Source organism: Urocitellus parryii, chromosome 7 (assembly GCF_045843805.1).
Source record: "Urocitellus parryii isolate mUroPar1 chromosome 7, mUroPar1.hap1, whole genome shotgun sequence".
Lineage (NCBI taxonomy): Eukaryota > Metazoa > Chordata > Mammalia > Rodentia > Sciuridae > Urocitellus > Urocitellus parryii.
Window position 1 is genome coordinate 171899640 of NC_135537.1, and position 19696 is coordinate 171919335.

At 37.9% G+C, this 19696-nt stretch overlaps 1 protein-coding gene across 3 annotated transcripts in view; it reads left to right on the plus strand.

The window, feature by feature from the left end:
- Positions 1–19696, plus strand: part of Cep112 (centrosomal protein 112) — a 448365-nt gene that overhangs the window by 349095 nt on the left and 79574 nt on the right. For all 3 annotated transcript variants that reach the window (XM_026406648.2, XM_077800819.1, XM_026406647.1), the window contains 2 exons: positions 2124–2186; positions 8498–8647. In XM_026406648.2, coding sequence (XP_026262433.2) covers positions 2124–2186; positions 8498–8647 — 213 coding nt within the window. The remainder of the gene's footprint in view (positions 1–2123; positions 2187–8497; positions 8648–19696) is intronic.

The window sequence follows — 19696 nt, forward strand, 5'->3', positions numbered from 1 at the left end:
ACTTTTATGTTCTAATTTTTATAAAGAGAACAGGAGGGAAGACAACAGTACTCTTAAAATATCAACATCATTTTAGCACTTGAGATGGGTCTGGATCCAAAATGGACTTAGCAGAACTAAGCAAACCAAAATAAAAAAAAAAATCCTGGAATAAAGGAGGCTTGGAGGACATCTGTTAGAAGAACAGAGTCTGTCCTGCTTGGGAAGGCTTGGGACTCTGGGAATCTGGGAATCTGGGCATGTAGTAAAGGAAACACTAGAGGGTAGGCTCAAAGGCTGTGTGAGGAACAGCCAGGTGACACAGCCTGTCCCAGGCTTGCTCCCTGGAGAGAGAGAGTGAGAGAGAGGACTGGGTACAGTTGAGAGCAAGAACGAAGACAGGCCTATGAGAGAGTGGCAGTCCCAGCATCTTAGGTGTCTTCCACAAACGATGGAGCCAGACAGGCCACCAGGCAGTACACAGAGCATGCAGCGCTGGGCAAACTGGCCCAAGAAGAAAGTCCAGGCCCCTTTTAACATCCTATGGGGATGTCCATCCATCCGTAAGCTACACATCTTGAGTTTCTATAGTCAGCTTTAGAGGACCTCACTTTAAACAAGAAAGAACAGCAAAGTGATCACCAGATATTTAAAGGTCAGTAAAACAAAAGCCAAAAATCCAAACAGGCTGGCAAAAGTAAATAAATAAAGGGAACTTAGGAAAAAAAATGACACTTTAGTGAGCAGAAAAACAATTCCTAAGGTTATATGGATGGATAGATGACCACATTTAGATAAATTAATGGATAGATACAGACCTAGATATAAAATTAATAACCTCAGAGGAAAGTGGGAATATACATTTGCTGGGTGCTCTAGCCGATGGAGCATCTGTGCTGTGCCACCCCACTGTGTGGGGGTGACTAAGTCCTGGTTCTGTCACTCTTTGGCTCTGTGGTTCTGGGCAAGTTACTAAACCGCTCTCTGCCTCAGTTTCCTCTATTGTAAAAGGAGATTCATGCCCTTCTCAAGTGCTAAAATGATGTTAATATCTTAACAATACTGTTGTCTCCCCTCCTGTTCTCTTTGTAAAAGATTGTAGCATAAAAATACTAACGCTTGGGTTCCATACTGCTGTTCAGAGAACAAGAAAGAATCCTTAGAAATTATTAATATGTTGGCATAATTTTTGAAAAGTCCAGCAGAAAGTTCTAAAGTAAAAATTGAGGAAACTCTGAAAGAAATGAAAAAAAATTTAAAGAAATGATAATAAAAACAATAAGAAAAAGATGATAAACCTGAGAGAGATAAGAATCAGAGAGAGGGTGAGGGTGGGGTGGCAGACAGGAGAAGAAGAAATCATGAGAGTGATGACCCAAAGCTTTCCCCTAAATGACTGACAGAGGAGGGCCCCATCTAGGGCAAGCCACCACGTCCTTTGTGAACACTGGAGTAAAGATCCCAAACACGTCCAGAGACTGGAAAGCACATCACACCCAAGGATTAGAATTTGCGTGGCAGAGGGGTAATCTAGTTCTAAGTGATGTGGACTTCTTCTGGAAAGGCCACCCCACTGTAGAATGCCCTACTTCTAGAACATAAAATTGCTTCATTTAGATGTATTTGTGGCTAAAAAAAAAAAAAATAGCTCTGTGTGTTAGGCAACATGGGGGCTCAACTCTTTACTGAGTGAATCTAAAATTCTCATATCTGCCCCTAGCCAGGAGTATCTATTTCTTTTATTTTTAGACTAAAGAGTATTGTATTTACCACCTTCTTTTCCTCCTCCTCCAATTCTGTCTCAGCTTTCTCTTCCAATTCCCTCCCCTCTGTTTCCTTTTTCTTCCCTTCCTTTACCTTCTGAGCCTTCACACTTTTGGGGTGTCTATTTCTGCCTCTTCTCTTTCTATCCGCAGAAGTCTGTGTTTGTCTAGTAATTGGCAGGAGAGATCTTTTTTTTTTTTTTTTTTCTTTTTAAGTGATGAATAGTTGGCGTCAGATCAAAGACAAGCCCTGTGGTTTTCTGGCTGCCCCAGAAGGGCGGTGCAGCTGGCGGGCGTCCCAGCTGCCTGGTGATAGGCATGTGGAAGAGATACCAAGCTCACAGGTCACTGTGTATGTGTTCGTGTACGTGTGTTTTTCAGGCCAACAGCAGGCTGAAGCAGATTGAGAAGGAATATACTCAGAAGCTTGCCAAATCTTCCCAGGTAAGCAACAGTAAAAGAACCAAAACAAAAACCAAAAATGAAACCAGTACAACAAAGCCTTTGTACTTCAGAGTTAAATTTAATTCTTTTCAGTTTCTCGTGGATTAGTATCATATATTTGATGGGTATAGAAATAAATAAAATATGTTTTTAATATTTCAAGAAAAAATGAGGCACATTGACCCATTTGAACCTAAACACTCACACACTCAGATGTTGTAAAACCAGCCTGAACACCTGAACAAGCCCAGGCTGAAGCACATTTCACAAGGGCAAAAGACACCTACATTTGTGATGTAAGCAGTTTGATACCATCTGTGCTTTTTTGCAGTATTACATTTTGCTTCCACTAAAGACTACTTTACAACATCGGTCAAAATGACAAAGAATTCTAGGTTAAATCAGCAAGCAGTGCAATTGTTGATTCCTTTTAGAAAAAAGAAATCATAAGTCCCTACATCCATATCTTGCTGTTTATTATGAACTACAGTAGTTTTGATATAAGAAAGACCTATAAAAAGAATACTCATCTCTACTTGGAATATGATGCCCAGAGTACCTTTCTGTCTTAAGTTGTTACAATGTTGTCCAGTGGCATTGTTTAGGCAATCCAAGCCTTCCCTAGTTATAAGGGTGATTCTAGAACAAATAGGTACTATTTAATCTTCATTTTGCAGATGGATAAATTAAGCCATTTAGTTTTGTAAGCTTCATATATAATGATTTTTAAATTGGCTTGTCTTATATATTTACAAGCATACAATGATATGTGGTAGTAAACTGAAATTTATATTCCATGTTATGAGTTACCACATAATAGTAGAAACAACACAAAAGCAAAACAATAATGATATCCAACTACTTATGAGAACTAAGTCTGTTGACTCATTCAGCCTCATTCACAGGAGCTATGGGGTTAAGAACTATATCATTAGCCCCATTTTTCCAGTTGAGAAAACTGAGACTCAGAGAGATGTGATCACACAAGTTAGCAAGTGACTAAGCCAGGATCTGACTTCAAAGTGGAAATTCCAAACCTCAACACTACCAGCCTGGCCCAACCCTTTACATTTTTAATATGGCAAACTTCAGTGATAGTTATCAGGAAGTGTCTTCATTTCTATAATTATTTCTAAAATGTGCATGTTATATAATTCTCATCCCATTAGGAAACCAAAAGTCTTTGTCTAAATGAAGAGTCAGATATGTTTACATAAGAGTTGATGGTGGTGTCTTGTTTCCAGTATTCCAGCCCTTTTTTGAGGAGGAAACATAATGTGTCCTTTTTAACCCCTGAAAGAGATTCTTATAATCAAAAGAAATCTTATTATTCCAAAAATTAAAGTTTAAACTAAAACATGACAAATCCCTATCTGGCATACACCTATATCCTGCTTATTTTGGTTTATATTAAATGGGGGAAGCAGACTGAGAGTGAGATATAAGATAGCTAATAAAAATGCCTAAGTAATGAGAGTATAAACAGGAGTACTTAAGTTTATCTAAAGGAATGTCTGAAGCGGCCCGATTAGGTCACATTAAAGCAAATTAAATTTAAGTTAGTGTGGAAGAAAGCCTCTGCTTTGGAGTCCACAGGCCTGGATTTGAATACCAGTCCTACCACTTGTGTGACCCCGAGCCAGCTCACCTGCCTTCTTTGGAATTTGGTTTCTCGTTTGTTGGATGGGGAGGCAGTGCTGACCTCACAGAACAATTCCAACCACCAAGTAAAACAATACCAGAACGCATGCAGTGTGGGGCCTCCTTCAAGCCAAAGCACCACAGAGCTGGGAGCAATTTTAGTGGAAGTACCAAAATTGCAGTTGAGAAAGGACACAGGGAGGGAAGAATTTTTAAAAGGGCTGTAAGAGGGAGAAAATATTTCTCAGATACTGTATTTTAGAGTGTTCAAGGATTGATAAAATCTCCCTGCAAAATTTGGAGGCTCATAGGGTCACTGTTTTCTCAATAAAGACATGAAAGAACAGGAAAAGGATGTGGAAAACCCAACCAGGAACAATTGTCATGCTATAGTCCTTGTTTCATAAATGAAAGGACAAAGCGACACCAAAACAGAAAAGAAACATGGAAAGGACGCAGCAACAGAAGACAGCCCTCCCTCCTCATAAGAGGGAGAGCCTCACTTGGATAGTATTTTGTTTGCCCACTGCTGAATACATATTAATATTTATACTAATGTAGGCATATCTGCAGGTATTTATATCCATGAAGTAGCACTAGAGGAACATTGGTCTATATGCCAGTCAGTGCCAAAAAAACAGATTATTTTTAAATGAATTATAGAAAACAAAACCATGATTGGCTTTTTCCACTTTCAAGTGGTGGCTTACTGGAATCTCTAATACATATCTCATCAAGTTGATAGGAATGCCAGAAGCAAAGTTGCTTAACTCCGTTTATCAGATGCTTTTTAAACCTCTCTTTTTAAAAAGGTAGTAAAATGAATGCATTAGTGATGGATGCATTGGCACCGAGGAGAGCAACAGGTTAAATTTGGAAAATATTTTAAATATTTTTCCTCCTTTAAAGGAAGCTACTTTATCTTTAAGATTTTATCAAGCCTTAGGACCTAACCCACCAGCACACGGAACCCTGAGCACACCTGCGGACTTGGGCTTCTCCTCAGGTCTCAGCATTTGCCATGTCCCCAGTGCTTGCATCATCTCTGGGCAGCTAACAGACACCATTTCCCTCAGAATCACATATTTGGGGTTTTAATCTCAACATTATATATTAGCCTTGCTTTTTCAGTCTTAATGCAATTTCCTTGCTCCGCAGTCACCTAGCAGCCTTTTTTCAAAGAAATATAGTGCTGTTTTGCAAGAAGATGCCTCCTTGAGAACCACAGCTGGACACCAGCCAGCTCACCAGTGCTGAGGGACGGCTCCCTGCTGCCCCAGCTCGCTTCCCCATCCCACTGGCTCCTGACTTCATGTCACTCTCCAGGGGCCAGCCCAGACCGCAGAGGGTAGTGTGCTAACCTTCCTAGTCAGCAGCAGAGCTCATCATGTCTGTGGTGGTTTTTTGCTGTTGATGTTTTATTTTTGTTTTGTCTTGTGGAGCTGAACCCAAGGGTGCTCTTCTACTGAGCTATACCCTCAACCTTTTTTTTTTTTTTTTTTTAATAGAGTTCCACTAAGTTGCCCAGGCTGGCCTCAAACATGCAATCTTTCTAGATTATATTGTAGTTTTAGAAAAATCTCAAACTACAATATGAAAAACATAGAATAAGTTAAAGGTGAAATTTAATCTCTATGGAATTCTGTTATATTTTGTTTTGTTTGTTTGTTTGTTTGTTTACTGTGAATCTGGGGATTAAACCCAAGGCCTTGTGCATGCTAGGCAAGCATACCAACTGAGCTACATCCCCAGCCTGAAATTCTGTTATTTTTAAGATCTTCAATATTATCCCTAACATTTACACAAAATTTTCATTGCTTAACAATTATTAAACTACCATTACTTTTAAGGGTTAGGTTGCTTACAGCATTGGCCCCAAATAGCTCTTCTTTTATTTGCCAACATATTTTTAATATCTATATGAGAATGTTCTATGCCAGTTCTTTCTCTGAAGCTAATACAGGGTAAACATTTAGTTAACTGGTGGCATTTCACTTTATGGCTTTTAATTATGATTTAAGCACAACTGGAGAGTTTTGATTATATTTGTATATATTACCTTTTATTTTTCTCAGGAAAATTTTTACATTATTTTTCCATTAAAAGTCTATCCCAATATAATTTTCCAGGTGATAATTTTTCTTATTTACAATTATTACAGTTACACTACTTAAATGTACTAGTTATATGCACTGGGCTAAGATGAAAATGGTACATTTTCTTATACTCTGCAGCTACAACTAATAGACCTAAGGACCCATGCTTTGTTCCATATGTAAAGCATGCATGTCAATCTGAATGTTATGATTATTTATCAATCTGAAAGTAATTATTAATCCTGTTTTTAAATATCACCCTATTTCAGCAGCCTCTCTGTACCCATCATATCTGTCAGTCTGTCGGCCAATTTGTCTAACCAAGGTGTTTCACCTGAAATGGTCTGACATTCTCCTCCTTATGTCACCTTGGTAATTTCTAAAAATAGCTTTCCAAATGTAGTTTTATTATTCCTCCTGTAGGAATCTCATTATTCACCCAAAGAATGAAAAGGTTTTGTTTTCCCCAAGCATGCCCCCTCAGAACATCCTGGACTTGAAGCTGCTCCCAAGTCTCCCTTTGATGTGGTCTTATCTTAAGTTTTCTGAAAATAAGGGGTCCCCTGTTTTGTACCCTTGTGGTCATTTGAAGTAGTCCAAAATATTTTTATCTTCAGTCTCTGGTCAGTTATTACTAATCTCAATCCTAGAATTTTTTAAAACATAAAATTGCCTTGTACTTTAAAAATAGATCACATGACTGTGGTTGTGGGTACGTGACTCTATACACGTAATAAAATTATATAAAACTAAACACACATTTCAGAATCTAACCCTTCATTTCTATAAGGTTGTGGTTTATTCAACTTGAAACATTGAAATATTAAGTTATTTTTACTCTTTGACCCCCATGCTCTTATAAAAATATCAGTCTTAAATTTCATGTTAGGCCAAGGAAATCCAGCTCTTTCTGATCCCTTGCTCCTTTGGCCATGTGACCAGAGTTGATTATTCTGTGCTTCAATTCTTGACATTTACTATAAGAATTTAACATTTCCCATTTCACATAGGTGCTATCAGAATTAATTGGATTGATACCAAAATGGAAACAACATTTAATCAAAATTCAGAAAACAGATGAAAACTGTTCTATTCTAATCTCAGTAAATGAATTCCTCCACTCAGAGCAGAAGGCCCCAGTTACATTTATATATAGCATATATGTATAGTTACATTTATATATAGCATATATGTATAGTTATATATATATATATATATATATATATATATATATATATATATATATATCACTATTATGTACCTTATCATTTCACAATTATGGTACTATTTGATTATTTATATATTCTCAATTTTAAGCTTTGTTACAGTGAGTTAAGTACTCCATATTTTCTGTAGCTAAACATGCTATTATTTGTGTCAATAATAACAACTAAGGTTTTATAGGACTTGGCTCCCCAGAGACTCCACACAATTTCTGTTTATTGTCTTCTGATGCCGTGATCTGGTTTTGTCACCAAATAACAATTGGAAAAACAGAGCTCAAGAAAGATAGCTAGTGAGTCCACTGTTTCTCACCAACCAGCTCCAATAGAATTATGTGCAAACCCAGGACATAATTTTTTTTATTAGAAGAAACCCATTTCCTGCTTTTAAAAAGTCATCACTATTGAATTTGAAAGGAAATGGTTTGGACCAAAAGAAGGGCAGTGCTCTCAGTAGGCCCATTAAATGTCAGAATTCCTCATCATGTAGTTCATTTGAGGAGTTGGGGAGAACCCTGTCCTAGAGGGAACCATTTCTCATATATTGGGAATGCTGCTGGAGTCTCTGAAGTGGTACCATTTGAACCCAAGTCAACTTACATGATTATGTACCAGTTAGGAAGAAGACAACATATTTGGAAGTATAAACTTCAATACCAAAACCTTACTAAAAAAGAAAAGTCAAGTCTGCTAGTTAGAGGAACCAGTTAATGCATCAGTGGATCTGACTGCATGCTTCAACTCCTGCCTGTCTCCTTGTTGATGTCATCTTCAACAATGTAAAATATTTGACATCTTTCAGTGCTCTGTTTACTCATTTATAAAAGAGGGGTAATACTTGTCCCACAGTAGTAAATGATATAAGAACTTGAGGTCCTTAACAGACTGCACAAACATTAGTGAATACCCAACACTTATCATAGAACTAGGTGACCATGAGGAGTGAACTCTATTCATTCTTTTCTTTGGTTGCTACAGTTCAAAGTCTTCTTAAAGGCAGAATCACTTTTCTCACTCTAATAAGTATATTTCCCAGCAAAATAAAATCTGACGCTTTTCATATTTTTGAGATCACAGATGTTCTTTCTTCTGATGAGTAAATATTGTGGAATGTTATAGTCGAAATGTCTTCCAAATATATTTGGTCCAGAAGTTGTTCACCATTCACAGTTTTATTATAGTCTTTTATTGTTGGAATTTCATGCATTAATAGTGTATGATATGTTAATTGAAAATATTTAGATTGTGAAAGAGTTTTGCCAGATTCAGTCTTTTGTTAGGCATAAATACATATAAAATAGATGCCTCTCACTGAAGAATGTGGAGTTATAGCATGCTGTTTTCATTTCAGATCATAGCAGAACTTCAGACAACCATTTCCTCTCTGAAAGAGGAGAGCAGCCGACAGCAGCTTGCTGCAGAAAGGCGGCTCCAGGATGTTGTACAAAAGTTTGAAGATGAGAAGCAGCAGCTGATTAGAGATAATGATCGAGCAATCAAGGTAATCTGAAGACTTCAGTAACCAGTGGTACCAGCTGCTTTCATGTAATTAAAAGGAGGCTGAAATCCCAGCAGTGGGCAGATGAATGCAGGTATCTGGCTTGCTCACACAGCCTGCAGTAATTCCATTCACTGGCCTCTACCTTTGATGTATCCAGTGACTCAGGCTGACTTCCCTCTAAGAGATTGCATGCCAGCATAAAAAGTCATTTTTGGCAAGCCCAGTCCATTCACATTGAACAAATATTTGAAAAATACCTTGTCCTTTCTCTTGAGAACCACTTTGGAATTGTCTCTTGAAATTAGAATGACTGTTTCAGCCCAGTACTGCTGCCTAACACATTCAGAAGTCAGCTTCCAATTTACATTCTCTTCTTTGCCCACATCCTTTCATTATGTATTCGCATAATGAGAAATAACCCATTGGAGGCTTGGAATGCCAACTATTTGATGTGCTTCAACACAGTACAGGGTGGACCGTTGCTGCTGAGAATTGAGGTTGTTTCCAAGTGACTTCAGAGAATCACACCTTAATAGCCACAGAAAACTCCCTGGACCTGATTCTTTAGGTGATAGGCAGGCAGATCTCAAAGTAGTTTTCTCTTGGATTCATAGCGATAGGTGTTATTGTAAGCATCTACATCATGCTGTGTTTAATCTATGAGGATAAGCATCTGGAAACCTTTATAAATAAAGCCTAAAAAAGAACAAAAATTTTTTTAAAGAATTCCCACCAAAAGATTATTTTTCAGTGATTTGACTTTATTCTGACAATGCTTAAAGCATGTAATCATACAAAGAAAAATTCAGGTTTTATTACTGCCCTTTTCTTCCTAACCTCTTCCTTTTCCTTTTCTATTGCCCATCGTAAGCAATCTGAATAAAATTGGGGAAAAGTTAGTGTTCACATAAGTTATTTTCTTGTGTGTGTGTATGCGCGCACGCACACACAACACACACACACACACACACACACACACTCTTTAAGCCTGTGGATAATATTCAATAAAACAAAAAGCCTTGAGAGACAAAATCTTTAAGGCTATTACAACCAGCCTTCCCACTTTACAGGTAAAGACTTGTGTTTGTTAATGATATTTTCCCTACTTATTTCCTCATGTGAGCTTTTTCCCTGGTTGTGTGATGAGATTTTAAAAAACAAAAAACTTCCCTTTTCATATGGTAATGTAAACACATCTTTCAAGGCTTTTCACTTAAAAATGCACAGGAAGTGTCCATTGATCCGTCTGTTTTGCTTTGCATGAACTGAATTGTGTACTTTGTCTAAATTGTTTCAGTTATATGTTTTGTTTTAAGTGAATTTCTTTTCCATTTATGTTCAAATGCCAAGTGGTAGTTAATTTCCAAATTTTAAATAAATAATTAAATCCCTCTGGATAAGCAAAAAGGGAAAAACAAATTTGGTTACCCCTAACAACATAATTCCAATATTGGTTTTTGAAGATTAAAAAGTATGTTGAAAGAATTATAATTAGTATAATTGCCCATTTTTAATGACTTATTCTACAACTTTAATCCATTTACCTATTAAAAGGAGAAAACATTTTCATCCTCATTTTAAACAAAACCCAAATCACTAAGACTTAGCTTTAAATTATGGCAGTTTTTATTCATGTAGTATAAAAACATAAAGCATATTTAAAAGTCACCTGAATATCAAGAATTAAAATTATAATCCAGTTAAGATACAATTCAGTTTTGGGTCACTTAAGTTAGGTATAAAGTTAGACTTTTTTTTTTTTTTTTGCTAACCCACTAAGATACTAAGATACTTGATTTTTTTTTAAGCACTTGTCACTCTTGCTCTTTTTCCCCTAGGCTATGTCACAAAAAAATAATAGGAATAATATCTGATCTTTATGCAACATGTACTAAGTGCTAGGCTCTCTACCAAAAATTTTCATTCATCTCATGTTCCAATACCTCACTTAAGCCTTACAATAATATTTTTTTTTACATTTTATATTTTTTTTTATTTTCTGTAACCTTTGGAAATTAATCACATGAAACTAACCCTAACACTAACCCTCACCCTAACCCTTCTTCAACATGACTCTTAGTATAGAATAGTTCATTAGTTACGGTGAAAAGTATGGGAAGGAGAGGGAGAGTGCCAGAGTCACAGGTGGCTGGCACATACCAGGAGCCCAGTAAACAGTTAATTGAATACATTACTTTTGTTTATTAGCATACCACTCAGTCTCAAAAAAATAAATAAATGGAGAAAAGTAGATCCAAAGATAGTTATATGCCACTCTTTTAAAAAGGAAACTTTCTTTAACTTTACACCCCTCCCACACCCCAGTTTCTAAACACATCATTTCACTGTCTCGGTGATGGACGATTCCATGATGAACTTTTCTTTCACTCCCATAGCTTCTGGCTGTCAGAAAACCCCTGTTTTCCTTTACTGAAGGTGTCTGTCCTGCTGGCCTTGGTGCGCCCTTCCAGCATGCCCGTCCTCATCTTGGCTCCCAAGGCATTGCCTCTGGTTCACTATCTTCCTTTCATTTAAAAACCTCTGTTACTGAGTGGGTTTTTGAAGAAAGCATTGGAACAGTTCCTTTAGGCTTGTGATCTAAGTTTGGTGACATGGCTAAGTCTTTGTCACCTGAGGATCTGTGGCAAATTCAAACTTGGAGACCTTTGTAGGCTTTGTTGGAGGTTTGCAGGCTTCAGCTAATCACTTCTCAGGGCCACAGCTGGACTTTCTCCTTCCTCCACTGCTCAGGCAGGTCCAGCTCACTGTGATTTTGCAGGATTCTCCTCTCCCACCTTCTTGCCCACTATTTTCTCCACTTTGGCCTCCCTGCCCACAATGGTAATATTTATAAGGAAGATACTTTCCTCTTCCTGATCTTACAAATGGAGAAACTGAGGTTCAGTAACCAGCCAAAGACCACATTGCCTAACAACTGTTGGACCATGTGCAGTGTGCCTTACAGGAGAGCCTGAGGTATTCAGGGTTATGCCGTGCCTCGGGATCCTGCATCTTGTCTATGAAAACGAGTCAGATGACCATGTCAGGTGAACCTGGAGATACTCTAGCTACTCTTCTGTCCAACTGAATGATACAGCTTTTTTGGAAATTCTAATTATGTTTGAGTATTTTATACATACAAATAGAGATAGTAGATAAATACAAGTACTCAAAGACAGACTCACCAGGAAGCTTGGTTTCCTGGAACCAAATGCATTTGTCTGTAGATAAGTCAACAGTGCTATAAAAGCAGTGTTCATGCTAATTGTGAAATGTCCTTCACCCACTTTCAGGTTTTTGGTGACCTAAGCTCCCTTTAGCAAGTGGTCAAGAATGGACGTGGAGAGAGTACACCTCTTCTTATCCCACCAGAGCTTCCAGTCATGTTTCCATGGGTGTTAAAATAATGCTTAAGAGAATACTTGAGGTATTAAATAGTCTACTAACATTGGCTGACAAGGTTCCAGTCTCTGAAGTGTAACTTGATAAAACATTTTTGGAGGCTAATTTGGTGATACCTATCATTATTAAATTGCCTGAGAGACATACCTAGCCTTTGACCCAATCCCAGAATTTGCCCTAAGGTGACGATTAAAGAGGTGCAGTGAGCGTTAGCTAGTCAAGAAGATGCTTGTCCTGGCATTCATTCAGTAGTGTAATCTATTCAGTTAACTGTTTACTGGGCTCCTGGTATGTGCCAGCCACCTGTGACTCCAGCATTCTCCATCTCCTTCCCATACTTTTCACAGTAAATAATAAACTGAAAACTACTCTAAGAATTATGTTGAAAAAGGATATTTAAGCATGTTAAAAATGTTCGCAAGATATTTTTCCATGAAAATACAGGTTACAAAACACATGAGTTCATTCTTTAGGGAAAAAAAAAGTATACAAGAGTGAAAAAATTGCAATCATATATCAAAGTTCTACTGGTAGATATCTCTGAGTGGTGGATTTGTGTTGAAATTTCTTACTTTATATGTATTTAAATTATAATATCTCTTTTGCAATAAGATGCCACAAATCCTTATCATTGATTATTTTAGCTCACTTCCACATTTAAAGTCAAGTTTATAAAAAGAATGATCTCTGCAGCATACCCCAAACTTGGTGGCTTACAGCAACAGCTATGTCATATGCCCATAATTCTCAGGACCAGGGATTTGGGCAGTGGGGCAGCTGAGTGGTTCTTCTGCTCATTATGTAGCATTGCCTGGGCACCTCACAGGGTTCCATTTAGGAGGAAGCTTGACTAGTGCTAGAATGTCTGAGGTGGCTCCAGAACCTCCCCAAGGGACCTCCCTCTCTCTTTAACACAGTACAGACTTTTCACTTGGAGGCTGAATGGCAGAAGGGAGTCTTAAATCGAGGTGAAGACAAAACTGCACTTCCTCTGAGGCCTGCTCTAGGAAGAATCACAGTGTCACTTTCATCACATCCAGTTGATCAGAATGAGTCACAGGGACAGTCCAGAATCAAGCAAAAGAGAAATAGACTCCACCTCAATGGAAGCAAAGGCAGAGATTTTGAGGCCATCTTAAATCTCCATGGTAGTCTGTGCTAAAGGGGAGATTTCACCTCCTATTCTTTCCTCAACTGTACAGAATAATACAAAAAAGAAAATACCTAAATTCCCATATCACGTAGTCAACACTGTTATCTTCAAGACAAATTTACATCCTCCTTTTGGGAAAGAAAAAAAAACACTCAAAAAAATTTCTGTTGTCTTTGTAAAAATAGAAAATGGCATGTGCTCATGACCAAGAATAATTCAAAATGCAGAAGATAAAAAGTGAAAGATTTAAAAGTTACCTCATATCCTTCTCCCCAGAAATAATCATCATAGAATTAAGATGAAGGTCATTTCAGATACCCTATTATGTATAAGGAAAAAGAAAAAAAGAAAGCCAAATAGACTTATAAACTGAATAATACTATAGATTCTATTTTGTTTGTTTTATAAAACTATATAAAGAAACTAGTATAAAACAGAAGGAATTATTGAACTTTGGGACAGAATTTGATTTTGGACTGAAAAATGAGACATTTGTACTCTATACTTTCTTCCCCAACCCCTGCTCACCTCCCTACTTTGGATAGTAGTTCCATTGTTACACCACCCAAACTCAAGAATTCTGACTTCTTTTTAGCCATACCCTTTGGTTTAACACTTTTGCTATATTTAAATGGGTACAGTGCTTACACCAGGGCTTTCCCATAGTCTCACCACTCCCAGAGCTTCTGCTTTGATTTGGTTCTTAATTGGCTGGATGGGACTAAAGGGCACTCTCTACCCTGAGGTTTTCCGTGATTAAGAGCACTTCGGGTTAACCATTGTGTTTGAAAGGTGTTCTTGTTCACATTGTCTTCCCATGGGTAGACGGTGCACATCTAACATATTGCCATGAAAAAAGCTGAGACCAAGTGTTCCTCCATATAAATGATTGCTTTTATCTTTATTTTTCTGTATTTATTCACTTTTTATTTGTTTATTAGATAGATGAACCAAGATACATCTAACTGTTCGGCATTCATTAGTGAGTGCTTCTGAAGCGCAGTGGTTCCCTTTCTCTGTAGACAAGGTTGATTTGTAGTGTCTGCATGTTTTCTAACCTGAGGGCAGCAGCAGGAAGAGCTGAGTAGAATGAATGTGGCGCTGTGTTGGGCTGACTGTTCTCCCTTCGAGATTTCATTAAATGTGGTCCAGGGTTCACACTATCAACCTTGGAAAGGACTTCTCCTCTCCATTCAGTTTTGAATTATCCAGATTTCAGTATATCCTCAAAGTCCTGAGACTAACTGCCCTGATATTTACTTGTTTTCCCACTACATCCATCTCCACTGCTGTCGAAAAGGGGAAAAGTTTAGGATGCCCACACAGTTTTCCTCTCTCCAGATTTTGGTGATATCAATGAGATGTTTCTCAGGATTTTGTTGAGTCATATCAAAAGAACCACTCTGGGGAAGAGTGGCAGATTTTGAAGATGAATCTCTGAGCAGCCAGCCCTCCAGTGGGTTCCAGAATTGTGTTCCTTTTCCTTAACCACAGGTTTTTAATGGTGTTTTTTATTACATCAACATTTCTCTCCTATATATTAATGTGTTTTGCGAGATCTTACCCTTTGTTTTTGTTCTTTTTGATAGACGAACTAGGATAAATTCAGTAACTGACCAGGATATGTCTAACTGTTCAGCACTTATGGGAAAATGGAGATTGAACCCAGGGCTCATGCATGCTAATAAGCACTTGCTCTACCTCTGAGCTATACCTTCAGCTTCTAGTTTTTACTCCTGTTTACTCATTTTGATTGATATTAAAAGAGGGAAACTCAATCGACTGATTTTATGAGTCTGTTTGACTTTTTAGAACATTTGACAAGAAACCTGTGTTGGTCAGCAGTTGCTACAATAATGCTGCAAAACCAACAGTCCCCCAAATTCAGTAACTTTTAATAACAAATATGTAATGGGTCACTGATGTGATTTGGGTTCTTGCTGTGTGTTGCCTGGGTTTGACTGGCTATAGCCAGCTCTACATGTCTGCACGATCTCTCAGGACTTGTAGCTGCCTGGTGTGTCCTTTTCTTGGTGAATTACAGAAGTACAAGAGGATGAGTAGAAAATTCCCTGCATCCTCTCTCTTCTGTCTGTGTTGCCAGGGCAGGGAATTTATATTCCCACTTAGTGGGAGGCGACTGAACAGTGATTTACTCTGCACACAACCAGCCTCTGATAATTCCCTTAAGTTCATATAGCAGTTCCCTGGTTTATCTACCTTTCTGAAATCCTCTTTTCTATTCCCATCCTCTCTTTTCTTTTTTTTTTTTTTTTAACATTTAAATAATGGTAGAACTCAGGCCCCTTGAATACTTCTCATACAAATGGATTTTGATTTTTCACCTTTTTTTCTCAAACTCTCAACCCGTATTTCTAACTACCATTGAACATTTTCACTTCAATGGAACATGGTCAGCTCAAACTAGACATCTCATAAACTGAATTCATTTTCCTCTTCCACTGGCCCAACCTGCACCTCTTCTAGTATTAATTCTTTGAATTCAAGTGCCATCATCATCTAGTAAGTCACTCAAGTCAGATTCTGGAAGTCCTTTTGAATGAATTCTTCCTTTCCCTAACCCTCATAGGTTAATCCTAAAGACAACTTGTAAATATCTCAGACTGCACTCCCCAGTCACTGGGTCTGCCCTCTAAATCAGACCTGTCTCGTCTTTGACTTTGCCTCCTACTGTCCCTCTTATGTAGAATCACTACTAGTAGCTCAGTCTCTCGCACTGCTGTTACGTGACCTTTCTAAAGTACAAATAACAGCATGTTATTTATAACTTAAAATCCACCCATGGCTTTCCATTGCCTGAAGGAGAAAGCCTATAGTTGGCATCATGGCATATGAAACACTTTATGATCCTAAACAGGAATTCTCAAGATGTTATCTTCATACTCCTATGGGTCCCTGAGACCTTTTCAGGGGCTCCACAAGGTCAAAACTATTTCCACAATAACACAGAGATATTGCTTGCCTTTTCACTATCTTAACATTTACACTAATGGTATATAGAAGCAATGGCAGGTAAAGCTACTGGTCCCATTGAGCCATGGTAGTTGTCATTACATTCTTCACCATTTCATACTTGTGGTTTACACCTTTTAAAAAACAGAAGCAATAAAATGTCTTAATATCACTAAGCCTCAGATCTTAGGACCATATCACTTTTAACAGTAATAGGAAGCCCAAGAAAGCCCTTCTGCTACACCCTACAGCAGGACTGCCATCTCAAGGAAAAGAAGCCCTGCATCTGAGCGTGAGCTAAACTCCAGCTGCTCTGAGAGAAGTTGACAGACAACCTGGGCTTATTCACACTGGAGTATTTGGCAGACGTTTTCTCGAAAACGAAGGAAGTGAGCCTGACACTTCAAGAATAACAACCGACTATATTGTTGCAAATGAGAAAATTTGTGCTTCAAGCAAAAATTAGAATTTGGGAAAACTAGTTCCAGCACTCTGAGCTTGACAGCTTCCCAGTGCTTAAAGACGTGTCTAATGAAGTCAGGGATTTTGTAAGTGATAGGATTGGAAAGAACGGGGCAGGAAGAGAATGAAGTGTCTTAATATTTACAAGATTTATATAACTCACTGAACTATGTTTTCCAAATGATCAATATCCTATGTTACCAAACCACGAACAGGTAAAAGATCCATTCAAGGTACAAAAAACCAAGGGATTTTAATTTAGCCATATGAAAATTTCATTGATAGAGTCTTAGATTCCTCATTGCAACTGGCTTTTAAGAAACCCCACTTTTCAAATATCCCCAGGCATCTGAAAGGCTACTAAAATACTCCTCCCTTCTCTAGCAATTTCTCTGTGTGAGACTAGATTTTCTCCCAATCCTTCAATCAAAGCAACATTTTACAAGAGAGTGAATGCAGGAACAGATAAGAGAATCCAGCAGCCTTCAGTTAAACCATACATTTAAATCTTATAGAAATATAAAACACAGCCACTTTGCCTCACAGTTTTTTTTTTTGCTTTTGAAAATAGTTTTTATTTCTCAAAATGTGATGTTTATATTCACCCATAAAATGGGCTTCTTACTGCTACTTTAAAGTGAATTAAGTGTTTTAATAATTCTTAGTTTTAATTTCCAATGTGATAAATATTAATAGACATAACCCACATAAACAAAAACTCCCTGGGATTGTTCACTTTTAAGAGGGAAGAGGGATCCTGGAACTAAATAAAGCCTTGGAGAGCCACCTGTCAGGATAGCACTCTCTCCCACTCATCAACCTCGGTCCTCATAGGTGCCGGGCTTGCTGTGATCCCAATCCTCACTGGTAATCTCTGAGTAATGTGTTCCGTGGTGACGTGCTCTGTGTAGCACATCCTTTCCTTTTAAGATTTATATGTCATCTTTTCTGTGAAGTGCCAGTCTGAGAAGCTCATGCCAGAGGTATTCATCCCTTTAATGAAGTTTTTGCTAGGTTATAATGCTGATCCATGGTCTTTCATCCCGGTCCTTGAGGTCCTTGTGCAAATCAGAATCTACAGATTCCGGGAAGGTGATCTGATGCTGCCACTCTTCTTCCCAGTGGGGTCTGGGACAGTGCATTGTCATCAGACACATAAATGAACAGTGAAATGTATGCATATTCCCAATAAATGGGACAAACAGAATTATAAATACTCACAGAATCAGTCAATCAACTTCTTGTTGTCAAATAAGTTAACTACAACCTTTTGAAAAGAATGTGTGGTTTTCAGAGGATTCCGGCCTTTGGGAAGGCAGATAAGACGTCATGGACCTATGCTTTGATTAATTCTTTTCTCACCAACTAAAAAGCTTCTTGAAAAGGGAGCATTTACTGCAACATTTGTTTCAATGGAAGTGCCAGAATATGCTAAATAAATGAAGGATGCTAGCTCTTGAAGCAAGGCCCTGGTAACTAAAATGTTACTTTATTCTCACATTGTTTTGTTTATGGCAGCCAGCTTGTATATATTCTGTGATATAGCAAATATGGGAAGAGCTCAGGTCCTGCAGCAACAATTAGACATTTTGTCTCATTGGGCAAAACCTGATAGAATACTGTGCACCTTCTATAATCTGAGAGCAAAATTTATATACTCCAGCACAAATGCCACAAAAGCTGTAGGCCAAACCCAGGGTATCTGAATATTAGTTGGCCTATCCACTGAACTCACAGAAGTTCACTTGGGGAAATGTTAGGAATAGTTCTATAGAGAGACTGGAACATTCTTCTGCCCTGGCTGCACCGCTAGGGCTAAGTCCTTTCTTTGAAGCCAGTGTATTGAAAGTTCCTCACTGTGAAGCCAGATGTCCAAGCAGAGATTTCATATCAAGGAGAAATGTTGTAAAATTTTTGCTTGCAGGCATAGAAAAGAGATTTTAAAGCATTGAAGCTTCCCTTCGTTGGCCACTGACTGGAGTTCACGAGAAAAGGTCGCCTGCCAGTAGGACATCTAGAAATCTGGTCTGTGTTACCAGAAGGGCTTGAGGGGGGGAAAGAATATTTCATAAGATTGGGCAATTCTCACTGTGCTAAAAGCTTACAGGAATCAATTTCCCAAAGAATAAAATTACAAACCTCATTGCAGGGTTTTAGAAGCATTGAGAAACAGAAAGAAATCTCAATGCCTAGCATCAAATGGCTTTGTTTGGGACCTGTTCATTATTTAATTCTTGTCTCCCCTGCAAGCATGTCCTAAGGGCACAGAAGAAAGTGGCATTTTCTTTTGTACTCTCTTGAATTAGAATTAATAATGCTAAGAATAGAAATGTATTTTCCATCCCACCCAAGAAGCTTGCCTGCTCACTCAGAAAGGAAGACAGAGCCATTCAGTCACAGTGGCATAAAGCGTAAGTGCCATTTTCCAGGAAGAATGCTCTGGAAGATAAGCTTGGATACAGCGTGGCTGTGAATTATGACCTTGCTTCCTAGAGCAAGGAGAAGCAATAACAAATGAGCAGAGAAGAAGTGAGTCTTCCCTCAGAAGTGTCCTACCTGATACCTTTCTTCCAGGTCCATTGCATGGCAAAATTTTATTTCAGAACTTGTCAAAAAAAATCTTTGTTCAGAAGACAAAATCTTTCAAGTGCTATAAAAAATATTTTTAGTTCTTGAAACATTGCCTTCTAAAATAATAAAAAAAATCAATTAAGGTTTGATGAGCAATGTGTGAGTGAAGAATCATTAAAGGAATATTGGAGAATAGGTTCCCCTTCACCACTGGCCAGACATATTACTCCTTGGAAGTCAGTAGGTGGGTCACTTTACGTGATTAATTTTATTATTGCATGGTCCCAAATGAACTTTTTTGGTTTGTTAACTGTTGGCATATATATGGACACATGGTTTTTCAATGTTTAAAAATTTAACAAATAACTACTTGGAATTTTTTTGTAACTTTTAATTGGTGTTAGACATAATGAATTCACTGTGGTATATTCATAACACACAATTCATAATTTGGGCTATTTCATTCCCTATACCCTTTCTTTTCCTCC